At 43.1% G+C, this 17,103-nt stretch overlaps 1 protein-coding gene across 1 annotated transcript in view; it reads right to left on the bottom strand.

Moving 5' to 3' along the window:
- The window catches only part of KPTN (kaptin, actin binding protein), a 424,265-nt gene extending 415,580 nt beyond the window's left edge, over positions 1–8,685 (bottom strand). The window contains exon 1 of the mRNA XM_069644343.1: positions 8,384–8,685. Coding sequence (XP_069500444.1) covers positions 8,384–8,606 — 223 coding nt within the window. The 5' untranslated portion in view covers positions 8,607–8,685. The remainder of the gene's footprint in view (positions 1–8,383) is intronic.
- Positions 8,686–17,103: the final 8,418 nt, after the last annotated feature.

The following is a 17,103-nucleotide window of genomic DNA, read 5'->3' as shown; positions in this document are numbered from 1 at the left end:
GCAGGGGCACGTTGGCTTTTATGGGCGTGTGCGGTCCAGTTACTTCACTGATGCCGGCCCGTTTGATATTGTTCAGGTAGGTCTTATTGCTGTTCTTTAGTTTTGTTGCTATCCTGCATGCCTTTCTTTGTTTACAGGGTCTCTTTTTCCTCCCTTGGGTATGTGGAGCTTCAGCGCGGCGAACTGGCTTGGTTGAGCCCCGCTGGTAAATGGTGGCGCATTAAGAGCGATATGATGCGGTAAGTAAGCGCTATGCGCAGCGCTGCAGTCTTGCCTTTGCTAACCTTTGTTTTCCTTCCTTGTAGGTCGAGGTGTCCTTCAGCGCGAAGAATGTCCGGAATGGTGCCAGCCGTGAGGCGACCAGCCAGGTAAGCCTTTTGAGCAGTTCGTAATTTACAAATGTCTCTACTGCTTTCTTTAATGTTGCCTCCATCTTCCTCTTTCAGGTCGTACTGTCCGGGAGGCGTGCTGATTCAAGGAAGCTGTTCTCAGAAGCTGCGAGTGGTTAAAGATGAAGACTGCAGGTAAGATGCTGCTGCTAATGATGTTCCTTTTGTCTCCTTGCAGGTTCTGCTTCTCTGAGGGAATAGCTGGACACGGTGAGCGTCACGATGCAAGCTGCAAACTAACACGAAGCGTGTTGTCTTGCTTGGGTGTGGTTTAAATAGCCCCAACAAAATAGTCCAGGTAAAGTAGTCCCTAGGCTACCACACCCAAAACACTAGACCGCATAGCTTGGTTCTTGTTGGCTGGCAACACAATGAGTATTTCCCAAGCACATGTTTCTCATGGTGTATGAGCCTGGCTCTAGAGGCCAGAGTCCTGACTCCACCTGGCCAATGGGTTTGCCAGAGGGGGTTTTGGGCGAGGGTCGTGACACAAACCTTGAGCTATGACTATTATATGTACGTACATTTTGACACTTTTCAAAAAATGAAACATGGATGGATTTGCAGGAAAGTGGTGCAAGGAGCATTGGCAAGGACTTGAAAGCATGGTTTTGCAAACGTGTCCGCATTTCATAATGTAGGTAGTGATACACCTTTGGAGACTGAGGTATAGCAGGTGGCCATGGGCCGTGGCCAGATTGTCTCAGTCATGGCTCAGATAATCTTGCTACTGGCCATGACCACGAGGGACTGACAATGGGGTTAAAGTGGGCATGGCTACCAGGGATTGGCTATGTGGTGACGCTTTTCAAAATCTGGATAGGCTTGAATGGGAAAATAAATTCTGTCCGTGGCTACAGCCCAAAGTGCTGCACAGGATTGCATCAACAGATCGCCATGACTATCCTGCATACACTTAGAGACAATGCTAACTAGGTGCCCACATGGGCACCAGGCCACCCCTTGAAATAATTACCCACCCTTATTTGCAACCATAGCAGGACAAGATATTGGAATTGGATGCCGGACTCATTTCCACAACCTCGCAGCAATGAGTGGACCACAATCCACATGCGTTGAGAAAGACCCTAGAGAGCCGAATCACGTTAGCTGACTTCTAACAATAAATATAGCATCAAGAATGGTTTTGAAGACTGCTTCATTACGACAAGAGTTACTTATTGAATAACCCAACGCTGAGGTGAACAGGGGTCACTCTCCTATTCGATTTCACTTTGGTACATTTCCAACAGTGGTAAAGAACTGCCACACCCATGATTCTCTCTGGGTGCTAGAGGTAGGCACTTCTTTTACCTCATCTTCCTGTTAGTCTTGTCTTTTGAAGTACTGCGCTTCTTTCGTTGTGTAGGTCCTACAGCTGGTGGGGGTGGTGGCTCTTGGGGAGGAGGGATGGCAATAGCTGATGCCATTTTTAATATAAACAGCAGTTTTCCTAATATTCTTCCAATATGTGCTGTGTGCTATATTGTTAATGGACAATGAGTAAGAATAGGTCTAGGAGCTGTGCAAGGGTACATTTTGAGCTTTAAAGTTTCTAGATGAGCTGAAAAATTCAGTTTCGAACTGGTCGCGAAGCACGGACCCGTACGCGGACATGCCATCATTCCGCGCTAGCGCGTGGTCACGTGACACTGTCCAGATAATCCGCAATGATGTCACAAATTTGCGAACATAAAAGCGGTGGAGAAAGTTGCCAAAAGTGAACAGAATGGTTAAAAATTAGGCTGGAAGATGGGGAATGGCAGAGTTTTGTAAGGAAGGCATGGTATCAAAGTAAGACAGACACAAGTGAGCACAGTTCAAGGGTGTTTATTGAAGTGTATCAAGGATGTGATAAACGCCTATCTAAACTTAAATCTAAAGATGAGAGCAAGCTACGATCATCATATAATAAAGCATTCCTAGTGGAGTGTCGTCAAAACAAAAAAGGGCCTATACTAAAAAACATATTGCCAATCCTTATTGCTAATTTACAAATAGCATCGGGAAGTGTTCATGAAAAAGAAGTGTTCACAAAATGATAAGTCAGGATGTTCAGGCCATTGGCCTCCTTTCCCCACGTTTTCAGCATGGGACAAGGCAGTTCACACGAGCATAGCACACTCTTGGGCTTCTTCGGCACGAGGACACAGTTCCATGATCAACATCAGGGCCTTCTGTGCCCAAGTCTCTTAAGTTATCAAAGTCTCTTGATTCAGATGGCCCGATGTACCAAAACAACGAAGACTTCCTTTACAAACATTCAAGTCGTGGGATTCCCTCTTCACCCTGGATCTCCCTCAGTCGGGCTCAGGTCCCTTTTCTACCATAATCTTTAGTTTGGATCCCCCTCTTCCAGGGTCAGATCCTCTGCTCCAATGCTTATAGAATATTTTTTCTCGGGTAACTCACGGATCACCCCGGGTCTCCCGCATCCGGGCTCAGATCCCTTTTACACAATTAGTCTCCCACAGCCGGGCTCGGACCAATTTCAGTTCGTATTAGCTATGAAAGACTTTCGAATGCGCACAGGGTTTCGCTTGGCCCATTGCAGGACCACTTCGATTTCACAATTTTACACTCTAATTTGGATACCTAAAAGAGACCTTCACTGGACACTCTGTATATGGCATCTACCTTGGTTTCAAAAGTTTAGTCACTCCTTGGATATTCAATTATATTTGCGTCGCTCATTACATACACCATCACTATGTCCTTTGCAGATTTCTTCATACAATGTTGCCGCTTGCAACCTTGGCTCTAACACAGACCGGTCTGCTATCAGTCTCCCCAACTCACTGGCTGTGCTGACTTTACTGGAGCTGCTTTGTTGTAGGAGCCAAAGACAATACGACGGTGGCAATCGCTCCTCCTCACCTCGGTCGGCTATTGATGCAGGAGAGCCCCCAGGTACCTTCGACATACAATGCACTTTGCTTCAGCTTCAATTCCCGGTCTTATGTTTCTTATTCTCGAGGGCTTGTGATAGTAGCGTTTTTTTGCCTCTGAAAAGGCCACGGGCCATTCCCTCCTTTTAACCCTTTCTGGTCTTGCCGCCTTTATCCTCGTATTAAACTGCCATCTCGGAACTGCTGCTTCCCCATGTGTTTTGCCTTGCTCAAAGTATGCTTTTGTGCTCCGCCTTTTATCCGTGTGTGGAAGTGGGATAGAAGACAGGGGTGTATAATTATCAGTAATTGCCTGACTCTGCCGGACACTTGTGTTGGGACATGTAAGGTATACGGCTCGGGTGTTAGTCCGTTTTCTGTCACAGTGAGCCATCTGTGAAAAAGTGTTCATGTCAGTAAATGGGTTGGGGGGGTGAGTTCCTAGGTATCCTACCTGGTAGGATGGGAAAACAGTGTTATAAAAGGAAGGGGCTACTGCGTCTCACCCTCCGGTGTCCCACTTCTACTCCCCGAGGACCCCCATCCAGGTGATCCTCCCGCATTGGTCCACCCCCAGGAAATTGCTCCAAAAGCAATGGTTTTGTCCTGGCCACCTGGATGACAGATTCCCAGGAACTGGCGGGCGAGACACAGTTTTAAAGGGAAACTACTTCTAAATTGGACAAAAATGTTGCTATATTGGAGTAAGTACAAAATTAGTAAGTTGTAGCAAAATCAGGGTGCACTAATAAAAACCCATGAAATTCAAATTAAAAAAAAACTTTGTTAAAGGGACATTATTGTTACAAGTAAAACCGAGAAAACGGCAGAAATTCACCAGTTATGGTAAGCTAAGCAACCATAACTCGTGCCACCACAGTGCACTGCTAAGACAAACACCCAGTACATGAAAGATGACATCACAAATTTTATTGATGACATCACATATTAAAATAAGTTTGATGAACAGTCCCTATAAGGGGTAGTGTTTATAGTGCTGGTAAAAAAGTTGTCTGGGGTGATCAAAAGATATATCATTAACTACTTAATGTATTAAATAATGTTCTAATCCAAAGCAAACATTATATTTGAGTGTGGTTAATACAGGAACATTATCATACATACACAAAGGCAATGGTTACATCATGTACCAAAATACAATATTTTTAATGTGGTAATTTCCAATAGCAAAATAAAAAATCCTACCTTATCCAAGTTTCGCATAATGTTAAACATTGAATAAATAGCTAACAATTTCAAACTTACGACACTTGTGTTAGTACAAAACAATGCATATAAAACCCCATAATGCACACAAATTAGAATCACATACAGGTAAAGCAAGGAAGAAAGAAAGAAACACCAGCACCAAAAAAATCACAACAACATTAGAGTTGATTATCATGTAAACAAATGAATTGTGTCTTTGAGGCCTGCCTATTGCCCCATGTATGTGCATTATAAGGTAGAAAAGTAGAAAGGATAGGTCCAGAGAATATATATTAGAAAAAATGTATCACAATTTATTTAAAGTGATACCAACAATTTGGGCAATGGTGAATCAATCGCAAATAATTAAACACTAAACATTTGAATGCAACAAAACAGCAGCAACCATATGCCTAAAATTGGCTAAAACAACGTCACACATACTTGCCATTCATAGTGCACTCATTCATACACAAATCATACCGTGACATGCATCCAAAAAGCTAAAAAACGAAGGAATCATGCTAAAAACCTATGAAGACAAGGAATTCATGACTAGTCCCCATAATAACAGACATTATTGTTATGTTCGCAATCAATAGAAACAATTTCACAAATAATCTATTGTCAGAGTGGATCGGAAGAAAAAGTGCAAAGGATCGCATCCCTGTAGGGTTGATCTCTCGACCGGTTTCGACGTGTAGTGGTAGTGAACACAACGTCTTCCTCAGGAGGTAGATGTTACCATTCTGGTGACTGCCAAATTGCTGTAGCGGCCATAGCGATGTAGTACGGCCAAAAGCACTGGAAAAATCAAGATGAAATCCTGACCTGGAGGGCACCCTATGAACTATAGGGAAGGCCAAGGCTGTATAGGTTGAAAAATGAGGAAGCAGCACGGCTTAGCCCGGCAATTCGATGTCGTCTGTAGGTCAGGCTCTGGCAGGAGATAGGGGAACGGTAGATTCCTCAGCCTCCGTCGGTAGGGTACCTACTGCCGGTGGGCGGATAGCGGGTGTGATCATTATGAGGTGACATCAAACTATATATGAAGTACTTTAAGAATATACAAGAACGTAGAGTTTATATATATATATATATAGCACCTTCTCAATTTTAAAAATGATCATTATAAAAAGAAAAACTAGCCTACACATGTCGGTGAACAAAAACAAGTGGCCCAGATATGTGATGGCATCAGTGATGTCATTATGATGTCATCTTACATGTACTGGGTGTTTGTTTTAGCAAAGCACGGTGGTGGTGTGAGTTATGGTTGCTTAGCTTACCATAACTGGTGAATTTCTCAGGTTTTTCGTGTAACCATAACATCCCTTTAACAACGTTTTTTCATTGACTATATATATCATCATCAAAGTTTATTCAGATAAAAAATCCATAAACCAGCATTAAAAAGAACATTACACAATATACACATTTTTGTTAATATTCAATATTGATCAACATCGCACCAATAATTTGCTTACAGAGTATCCTCTCTTGCCCCCGACATATATCCCTTCAGAGATGCAGAATGTTGCAATTTGGAGCATCAACATCATGTTTAGCCAACAATCACACAATAAAAACAAGTAACCAACAAGGACAGATTCAGACATAGTTTGGACTTCACATGCATTGATAAATATCAAGTAAAGCTGGCAATGACAATCATGTATATGGGTCGGAAGCGATACACACAATGTCAGTATTGATTTCCTGAACTAATGTTTATCTACAGAATTAACAGGGGGCATAGCTATGTTGAGCTGGATGTTCCCACTCTCATTTGGCACATGTAAGGACAATAGAGGATTATTAGTGTACAACTGTGTACGCATTATATCATAACATTTAGATTTACTGTGAATCTTTGGAGTACAAGAGATTTTTTTACATTTATGTTGTAATTGCTCATAATTATGAGATTCTAAATTTACATATTATAATGTCATATTGTATTATAGACGCCTTGAAATTACACTTCATGAAGGGAAACAGAATCCCGAAATGCTTTGTGCAGGTGACTCATTAAATATAAAGAATTTGTAACCTACTGGACCGTTGTTGACTGGATCATTGCTATCGTTTGTCCTGTTAAAAGAATTAAATATGCATTCTAAAAATATCGATAATCATACTGGCTGAATTTTCTGCTCAAAGGTGTGCAGGGGACGGGAGTATCTGACATTCTTGGATACTTTTTTCTGTCTAAATTGTATTTCCAACCTCGTGTCAAGGTTGTGCTATCTCCTCTGCACCCAAAATCACTTTCAACTAATGTGAACTGTTGGTCTATTCAGATTGGAATTGAATGCGTGCAGGTTGGCGCCCAGTTACCTCAGGGTTCGGCGCGCGGTATAACGAAACTAAACTACACTCAGTGGTTCTTTATAATGACTTGGTAAACTATAAGTCCCAGAATTCACGATAATGCCAATCTGAAAAGTCGTGTTAACCCCACAGTACTTTCAGTGAGTTAAGACATGAAAAAAAAGGTGTGTGATAAACAAAGACAGATATGTAGATTCTTTGTCACAAACTTCCAGCACGTTGTTATTAATGATGTTGAAACATTTGATTAGCGACTTAAAGCAAATGTATTATTTTGCATATCAAGATAGTAGACATCATGGATATAAACAAAACTTCAAATGGGCGCCTTGTGTTGCTCACTGTCACTTGCACAGATTTGCAAGATAACTGGTGTTTTGTCAGCCGAGTTGAAAATGTTCCATCATGCTTATGAAAGGCTCTACTACTGATAAAATAAATGTGTTTGCAACCTGTTCACTTTAGCGACCTGCCTAGCCACGGGCGCTGTGCGTGTCTGCCTAACTGTGACTTGGGAAATTGCATAGTGCTTGAATGTTCGGCTTGAGACGATTCTGTATTTGGCTCAGGAGAAAGAGAAAGCGTCAAGGACGCGTTTCTTGAGCCTTTGAACTAAAGGCACGCTCTGTAAAAATTACAAGGACTAGTGGTACGGCGTGCCAATGATTTATAGTACACTTCCATCTCCAGCCTAACCTGTACAAATTGCCAGGCCCAGTTCCTAATATTTCAAAATGGTCAGCTCCTCCGAGTAATTTAGTACTCAAAGTGCGCACTTCGAAAAAATATGCATTCATTGTTTAATTGGCTATAGCACTGCTTCATGTATAGTAAAACACAGCTCTGACATATAATGCAACATAATTTGTTGTTTGGTGCACTCACGGCAACACTACCTAAAGAAATGGGACATCTAACTAATATGTACCCTCAACCTATGTGTGCTCGCTCCTTCCCTATCCATCCCACTACTAGCCCGTGACAGCAATTGTTGCAGCGCCAAACACGTGACATGGAGCAGCAGCAGTGTGATGGGCTGATGAGCCAATCTAGCACTGAGCCGGGCAACCAGGGCCGCCACGCTGGCATTAGTGAGCAAAGATCATTTGGGCCCTGTCACACATTTTTTATTTAATTAAGCACTGGTGATGCATTACCTACTGACACAGCAAGTTAGAAATGGGTTTAAAAGTGCTTGAGTAATGTAAGAAGGGACAATTTTAAAAGTGTTTCAAGTGGGCTCGAATCGTATACTGCCCAGAGCGCTAGGGACCTCCCAATCCGCCCACGGCTGCCAGCGAAGACTTGAGCTGTAAATCCACGCACACGTTCATCATGTTCAGCCAGTAAACGTATTGCAAATTACTCGAGACGTTTGGTAAGGAAAACTTCTATTTGTGAAACCCCCTAGGAGAAATACATGAGGGGTGTAATTGCTTATAGATTTGCAATCAGTACTGAACTTGCTGCATACACTGTGTTTTCTGTGTTCTTCCCGGATGATTGGCGACCTAATGCTACCCCCCTATCGGTGCCCGTTGTCAAGTCGTTCACCCCTCTCACCCGGGATGTAGGTGAAGGTGGCCTCCCGAGCCACAGGCCGAATCTTCTGACTGAGGTATTGGTATCGGAAGCTGAATACTTTTCCCTTCAAAGTGGCTGCCAGGAGCTGGTAGCCGCCACCAGCAACGGGAGATGCCGCCAGCCCGTACACATTACTCTGCGAGGAAAAGCGGCTAAAGCTATCTTCCAGGAAAGGACAGCGTCGGGCCCAACCCAGAGACATCCCAAACGGATCAGACCCAGCTGCAGAGAAAGCGTGCACACAGCCAGAGGTAGAATATGCTGGTGTTGACGTTAGAGGAACGGACATAGCAAAATACCCGACTCACGTGACTTACATTTTACGTTTCAGGGAACGTAGGTCTTACTGCATCCCACGATCTAACTGGTACCGTCAAGTTGGCTGTGGTGCAGCAGGTGTTATATCAGAGCAGGCGCGCAATGTCATTTAGCTAATCGGCCCCCCACCCCCTTCCGCCCAGGCCCTGCAAACGTGAGCTGAGGGGCGGGGCTTCCGCTTTGAGAGTTTAACAGTTCAAAGAACAGCAGCATAGTCCTGGGTGCATTTTGTTTTGAGGCAAATCTACAATCTGCTCTGCTGATCAAGCACTGCCCGTTTCCCCGAGCCACAGCCCGCCCCTGGCGTAATTAACACGTTTCTTTTGTCATCAACATCATAACCTATTTTATGCATGATGGTGATTTTCCAACTGAAAGACCACCACCTTACAATTGTGTGACAGTTAAAGCGAGCAACACCTTAAAACACACTTTCAAATATTTGTTCATACACATAATGCCTAATAGCTTGATATGCTAAAAAGTAGTTTGCTTTGATGTCCTTAGTTGAATGTGCTTCAAACCATACATAACAACAGCTGGAGATTTATGACTAATCTCCAAAGTGAGTTTTTTACACAACTTCTTTTATTGTGTGTCTTAAATTGACAATAAAGTGGTTATATAGATATTTTGCCTTTTGTATGTTATAGTTTTCCATTCAGGATGTGAAAAATAAAGGTACACTGATATTATTTTGGTTCATCATGCTGCTATAATTATTTACAAATCAAATCACTTTATTTCAGCAAATTGCCATAAAGAATAAATAACGTATAAATATGCATACAAACATTAAGAAAAATGCAAATCACTAAAACAATATGAAATTCAACAGATACTTAATTGCAAACTCTATGTACATACCAATACAACAAGGTTAAAAATATATCTATTGCTTTGCAGGGGTGAGGGTGCACACCACCTACATATGTTCTGGACATGTCACAAATTGGGGGACTTCTGGAATGGGATCTTGAAGGCTCTCACCGGCATTACTGGTGCAGTGATTGATCCTAGCCCGCTGGGAATTCTGTTTGGTATGTGGGACACTGATGATACCAAACGGATGGCTACATTTCGAAACATAAGTTGAATGGTGACCAAGAAATGCGTACTATAGAGCTGGAAAAGCCTGTTCCCCCCCTACCTTTCAAAAGTGGCTCAACGCATTAACTTGGACCCAAACCTGTGAAGAAGAATGCCTTACTATGCTTCCGGCGCTCTCTCGCCCTAAGAACATATGGTCCGCTTTTAATAGTTACCTTATCAATCAAGCTGATAATGCCTCCGCAATGGACTCATCTATGACCCGGCAGGACTTACCTGAAATGTCTTAGGTATTTTTCAATTGACAGTGTATTCCTTCTGTAAGTGTGTCTTTCTCTTTTTCTACTGTGTGAAAAGTGCCTGTTTAGCATGCTGATCATGTATCACGCCTTGTCGTGCGTGTTTGTTGTAACCCTCTGCCAATAAATAAATAAATAAATAAATAAAATAAATCTATTGTCAATGCGAGAATGGATAAAGAGAGACAACTATATAAGTTTACTAAAATCTTTTGCATCTCCGACCTGTTACCTTGATTTGTACACAATCACATGTATCTAGCCTATTTCTTTATGAGCTAGGCCGGTGTTGGTGGACCCATCAAATACCGGTGAGAGATAACACAAATGCCCTCCTAGCTATAGCTTGTCTCAAAAAAGATAACGACCAGCTCACAAACAGGTTTTCTGCCCAGAGAAGATATAACAAGGCCGGTTGGCATTGTGCGAATTGTCGGTCTCTAAAAACTTGAGCCAATGTTCTTGCTCTGATGTCCTTAAAGACTGAACAAAACAGCACAAAATGCAAAGTATCCACTACTGCTTCACAACCAAACAGACACACCTTGCCCTCCTTGACCCCTGAGCATGGAGAAAATGTAGACCCTATTGGGAGGCAGTTAATCGTGCTCGGGTTAGGAGGTTTCTCTCACCAGGATTGTGTGCCCATAATAGATAGTTTTGTATTGCATCTATTCAGATAATTGCCAGATTTCCGTTGGTGCCCTTCTCTAGTCCATGTGTTCTCTCTCAGCCCTAGAAATAGAAAATTCTTGAAGCTTGAGCTGGGTCGCAACAGCTTTGGTGATTAGCGTAGGATTTGTCAGGTGGTGTTCAGCATTCAGTTTTACCAACCATTTGCTTATCTGTAGCAGCCATGGAACTTTCTTAGATCCACCTCTTGCTATCAGATTTTTAATCAAAGAGTGTGTTACCCCAGCTTTTGGATTTGTCCATAGTCTGAGCCAGTGCAGGATTGGCTCTAGCTCCATTTTTTTCACCCAAGAACAGCATCCCTAGCTCAGTATGGGCGCCATAGTTTGGAGCCGATTGGGGGAGGCCAAGGATGAGTTTTAGAAAATGGTTCTCAGTGACTTGGATGTTTCATGTGTTCCCATAGCCCTAAAGCGATGCTCCATATTTAGCAACTGCTTTTGCTTTGCTTATATACTTCATCTTTATCAAATCTAGAGGCTTAGAGTTGGACATTCACATAAATCTCCAACCCCCCCACCAAGAGACTGATTGAACCTGACACCTTGCTTCTCAATATGAGCCGCTGGTTTCAAGTTTGGTGTGAGACGTATCCCCAAGTAGTCAAAAAGCATGACTTTCTGGATTATTACACCCTTTGTACGGATTGATACAATTTTTGGGCTCTTCCTGCTGAGATGGCAAGACATGACTGCCGACTTGGCAGCATTAACCTTCAGATCCAATGATGTCACAAAGTCTGTGTACGCCGTGACAAGGTCCTGCAGAGCTAATGGTGTGCGAGTAATCAGGACTGTGTAATCGGCGTATGCCAAGACTGGGTATGGCTTCCCATTGATTCTCGGCAAATTAGTGGTTGCTTGCATCAAGGCCTCCCTTAACCCATTCATGTACCGAGAGAACAAGACAGGAGCCATTACACATCCCTGTCATGCTCCTGCCTGGACCTGAAAGTAAGCAGTGCAATGGCCAGAGGAACCACTTCTCACACAAGCCTGGGTGCTTTTAGGCAAACCAATCAACAAGTCCATTATCCCCACCAGACAACCCTTTGACCCAAGCACAGCCCACAGCTTTTTCCTATTAACCTCATCAAAGGCTGTGCTTAGGTCCATGAATGCAAGATATATAGGTTTGCACCTCAGAATACTGGGGCCCACATTTCTACCTCTTGTCTAAACAGGTCAGCCGGGATGCTGTCTGACCCTGGCGAGCGACCAAGTTTAAAAAATATATATATTTTGATTGCCATTTTTCCAGCATTTTCACGCATTAACTTCCCCACAACCCCTTTCTGCCCCCTCCCTTGGTTCACGCAGTGTCTTAGCCAACTTCATCTCGTAAACGCTCTTATTTCACTCGGTTTACTGAGCCTGGTTCTATTTGAACGTGAGTTCACCTCAAGGCCAACATTCTCAGGTTATGGGGGCACCATTGTTGCATGTAATCGCTTTTGAGGTATTCTACTAACACCTCTCCCCAGTCTATCCGAAATGTGTCTGCATCTCCTTGTATTCGGTAAGTGATCTACTCCATTGCCACTATGCCCCACAATTTATTTATCCATTCTGACCATGTAGGAGGATCTTTTTGTTTCCAGTTCTTGGCTATCACCAGCCAGGCTGTTATTAAAATCATCATCAGGGTTCTCCCTTGGGGTTTCGAGATTGAATACAATTCCGGGTCTAATAGTCCACATAAGTTCTCCCCCATGGATATAGTATGTAGTTCCGGGATTATATTGGTTCTGAGCCTTCACTTCCTCCCAGAATTTCTTTATCTTGGGGCAATCCCATCATATGTGCCTCCAATCCACCTGTCTCCTTACAGCCCCTCCAACAATCTTGGGAGACCGTTCTATACATTTTGTGTAGTTTACTGGGCGTGTAATTCCATTGTAGCATCATCTTATACCAGGATTCCCATAATTGTATAGACCTAGTCAGATTCGGGATATTTCTCCATAATCCTTCCCATCGTTCCCGTGGGATATCCGTTCTTGTTGTTCCCTCCGAAGCTATCTGGTATGGCCATTCCTCTTGAGCCGAGCACTCCTGCAGGGTCGCGTAAATGCTCGAGGTTAAATGTATATCACCGGAATGTGTAGTTATATATCTTTTGAATTCTGTAAACTGTCTGGTTGCTGCACTACATATCTCTGGCTACCTTAACCAGTGTTTTAGCTGCAAATATTTGTATCATTTAGTTTTCTTTACTCCCAGATACATTTTGCACTCTTCAAATGTTGCTATCTCTCCCTCCCACACCATGTCTCCTACCTTGCTGCACCCATGTTTCCGCCATTGACTTAATTTGCCCTTTTCCATCCACAGGGTGAAGCTTGGATTCCCGAACAGTGGGGTGAGTGGGCAAGGGCAGGTTTAAAGGTATCCCTACTTTAACCATCTATCCCAAATGTTGCATGTTGTTCAGAGGACCACACTACGTCTTGCTCTCGAGAGCCTATCCTCCCGTGGCAGCCATAGTAGCGTGCCCAGTGGGCAACCCACCACTGCTCTGTCCATTCAAGCCCAAACCTTTTCCCTGCTTTCTGTAAGCCATTCTTGTACCAGTCTCAGTTGGCCCGCTTCGTAATATCTATTCATTTTTATTTGGCAATCCCAGCCCCCCTTTATGCTTTTGGGTCATGAGCAGATCTAGAGCAACCCTGGAACGTTTATTCTGCCAGATGAATTTCGAGAGCTACCACCTGCTTATAGTTTGCTCTAGCTAGTCTAATATGGTTTCTATTAGTCTCTTTCCTTTTTAGTTCGACGAGCAATCATCATTTTGCCTTCTTACAGTTCTTGTTAAACCAAGAGCCCTGTTTTTTACGAACAATTTTGGTCACCTCTTTCTGGCACCCTGACGTCAGTTTCCTGCATAGGTGGTCAAAATCATCCAAAACATTGTTTCCTGCCCGTTTTGGATTACATGTTGTCATAATGCTTTACTATGCAATTTGTGTATTTTGCAAGTAAACTCTATAGGACAGTATTATTGTAGGTCTTGGCACCTGTTCCAAGTAAAGCGTGCAAGAAGGTGGTTGTGCCTAATTTGCAGAGTGGGTTAAAATCCCTGCTTCGCTATTTAGCGTAAGTGTCTGATACTGGGCAAATAGTGCAATCTCACCCTGACTTCAACTGCAAAAATGGGAGTGCTTATAAGTGATTACGTGTATACCCTTACAATAGGACAGTTTTAATAATTGTAGGGACAAATTGGTGTACCCTGGTGCTCCTCTGCTAGTGGCACCAATACTCTCACACAGAATAGCATTTTTGATGCACTGGCCCTCCCCGTCTCATATCACCTGATTTGACAGGCAGACATAGTCTCACCAGCCAGTCAGTGCACCAAAGAGTCTAGTATTGCGGACTAACTGTGGTTGAGCCAACATTATATTTTCTCCCCTGTTGCTCCCAGCCACTGAAGTTGCTTGGGCCGTCCAAAGCACTGCCCCACGCTCTGTTATGTCCTGTTATGCTATGGTATTCACTCTTTCATTGCACACCATCTGCCATTTTCACACTTTCTAGGAGCATCAGGATCTCCAAGAAATAGGGTAGGGGGCTAATGTAGTAGTAGAGGGATCAGGCCAAGAATACTTTGTTACAACATTGATGTGTGCAGATCTTAAAAGATATTGCTCTGTACGGTGAATGTTTTAGATAATTTTAAAGCTGTGTGGAGCAGTGGTTATGTGTGTTTCAGGTAGCTAAGGTACTTGTTTGTGTGATTGACAGAAAATTGAAGCGTTTAGCTTCTTGTTTTTGCCACTGACTCACCAGGGAGCCAAAGACCAAAGGTCCAACTCGCAAGGGAGCCAAGGACCAGAGCAGAGTTCACCAGAGCAGCAAAGGATCAGAGGGGCAACTGACCAGAGAAGTTCACTTTTACCTTAGTTTTACTTCATTCTATTTTTAATTTTGATAGTAAGCCGAAACTATTGAACTGGAGAGCAATTAGGAGAGAGATGACTTGTGAGGATGGACGCACAGCTTGAGGGTGTTTTGTTTATTTATTTTATTTATTGGACAATTGGCTGGCGCCTATCCACAAGTGTTTCCAGGTGCCACAATGCAAGAAGGATGGGGGGCATGGGAGATCAAAGGAAAACAACAAGAAGAACAAAAAGAAACGGTTATATTGGCCTTGTGACAATCCTACCGTGCAAATGCATTGCAAGGTGAGGGGGTGAGGGGGTGGGGGGAAGAGGGAGAAGTGAAATAGTGGGTGAGCCCTACGGGTGAGGGCTGGTAAGTGTTATTAAGGTCATGAAGGGGGGAAATGCGGTGGACTGGGTTGGCATAGTCAGGGAAAGGGCAGGGACTGGCAAGGGGAGAGGGGGTCTAGTCCCTGTATGTTGCCACAGCAGGCGGAGAGCTTAGCGCGGCAGGGGAAGAGGGAAGGATGATGAGAAAAGAAAGGTCTTGGAAATTTTCCGTAATTTAAGATCTGGAATTTAAGAAGATCCGGCTCAAGTCTGATGGGGAAGGGGGGGGGCTGTTCTCTGCTTGGAGAAACGTTTGATCTGCAGAGAGTTGGAGCATGTTATTTCCCAGCCCACTGACTGCCCAGAGCCATGCTAATTCATGTGGCCAATCCCACCCACTACCTGCCCCTCACAAAACACATCCTCATGGAATCTCTTTGAGCTAGCTTTATCAGGCATTCACATCAACCATGCGCCTTCCGAGGTTATTTCTAAGCAGTCTGCTGAGAGTTAATGGCTTAATTACAGTTGTAAATGGCTTCTGGTGTAATCAAAAAAGCCTCAACCAAGTGTGCCTTCAGCCACTTGATTTATATTGGTTCCATGCACTGAACTCCTTTTAAAAACAAGCAATCACAAAGCCCAACAGTTTTGGGTTGAGGTATTAGAAAGGCATTTGTCAGTTAATGCCATCATATGCCTCGGTAATCACTCAATGTTTCAGCCATTGCCATTTTATGAAAAGGTAATACCATTATATCAAGTGCCTATCCCATACTTGCACAAAATACCAAACTGTCCGCTTTGCCAGTGCTTGTTTATTATTCCAGGCAATGTCTAGTCTAGCCAAAAAGCAACAAGTGGCATTGTAGATGGCAAACCAAATGTCAAACCCCATCCGGCACAGTCCTACCTTCCTCCAACTACATACATGCCAACCCTCCCGATTTAGGCGGGAGACTCCCGATTTTTCAGTGAAAAATATTGCTATTTTTCACGGTCTCCCACCTAAAATAACCGTAGCCCCAATGCATTCCTATGGGAAAATGCATGTCTCCCGATTTCCTTGGTCTCCCTCCCAGGTGCGTCGCAATGTTCGCAAGTATGCAACTTCCACCATCCCACTCACTCTTTTGCTCTTTCTAGTTCCTTTTTTCCACTTCCACCACTGTTCTTAATACAGCACTTTTAACACGAACAAAGAACTTTCTAGGCACAAGATTCATCACCGACTTTACTTGAGCTTGCCTCCTCACTTGCAAACTGTTGATTAATCCCAGCCTGTAACAACTATGGCGAGTTTCCTTGTAGTGAAGAAAAATTTTAACTTTTTTGTTTGCAGCACCTAGCCCCTGTGTCACTGCGACTGACCAGTGCGTGAATTACTAAATTGAAATAAACAACAAAGACTCTTGGGTGCGCTCAAAAAAGATGTTTATCATCAATTCTAAATTAAGTAGTCATACATCATGTTGTTCTTACATAGCAGTCTTTAGTTTCCTTAGGCTCTGTATTGCGTTCATACAGAGTATTTTTGCAATGTTTCACACTATTTTTTACTTTGATTTTCAAATGTACAATCTAAGTTTCGTTGGGGTCTGTATTGTTTTCATACAGAGTATTCTCACAATTGTTTGCCTAGGTGTTGAAACACAATTCTTGATATTATAATTTTAGATTGTCCAACCGATGCCAATATATGTAGTATTGGCAATGTTGTCTTGATTCACCCTCTTATCTCCCTCTACACGTGTTTCTCCGTCCTCTCAGTCGGTTCATCAGGAGGGTTGTTATTGGTCTATTGTTTTGTAATGATTTCCTTTAAAGTTAATTCTTGTTTGCTCCTCAGACGTTATGTGATGGGTCGCTTAGTTAGCATCTTGCAGTAATTTTTCTGTCAGGGATAATTTACCCGCACTTATACCTTTCCTGTTTTTGAAAGTAGTTTTAAGCTCCTTTTAGTTCTGGTCGCGTGTGTAAACCAGCATGATAACCCTGTTTTTATTGGTGGAAGGTGTTCTGCCATCTAATGTAAGCTTTGTATGGAATTTAAAGGCATAGTGACGGGCATCAGGAGTGACGTGCTGACAGGTGGGTGCATGTCAGAAGCACATCCGAGTCTT

This window comes from Ambystoma mexicanum, chromosome 2p (assembly GCF_040938575.1).
Source record: "Ambystoma mexicanum isolate Mex_15411 chromosome 2p, UKY_AmexF1_1, whole genome shotgun sequence".
In the NCBI taxonomy this organism is placed as follows: domain Eukaryota; kingdom Metazoa; phylum Chordata; class Amphibia; order Caudata; family Ambystomatidae; genus Ambystoma; species Ambystoma mexicanum.
This window is presented reverse-complemented; position numbering and strand designations above follow the sequence as displayed.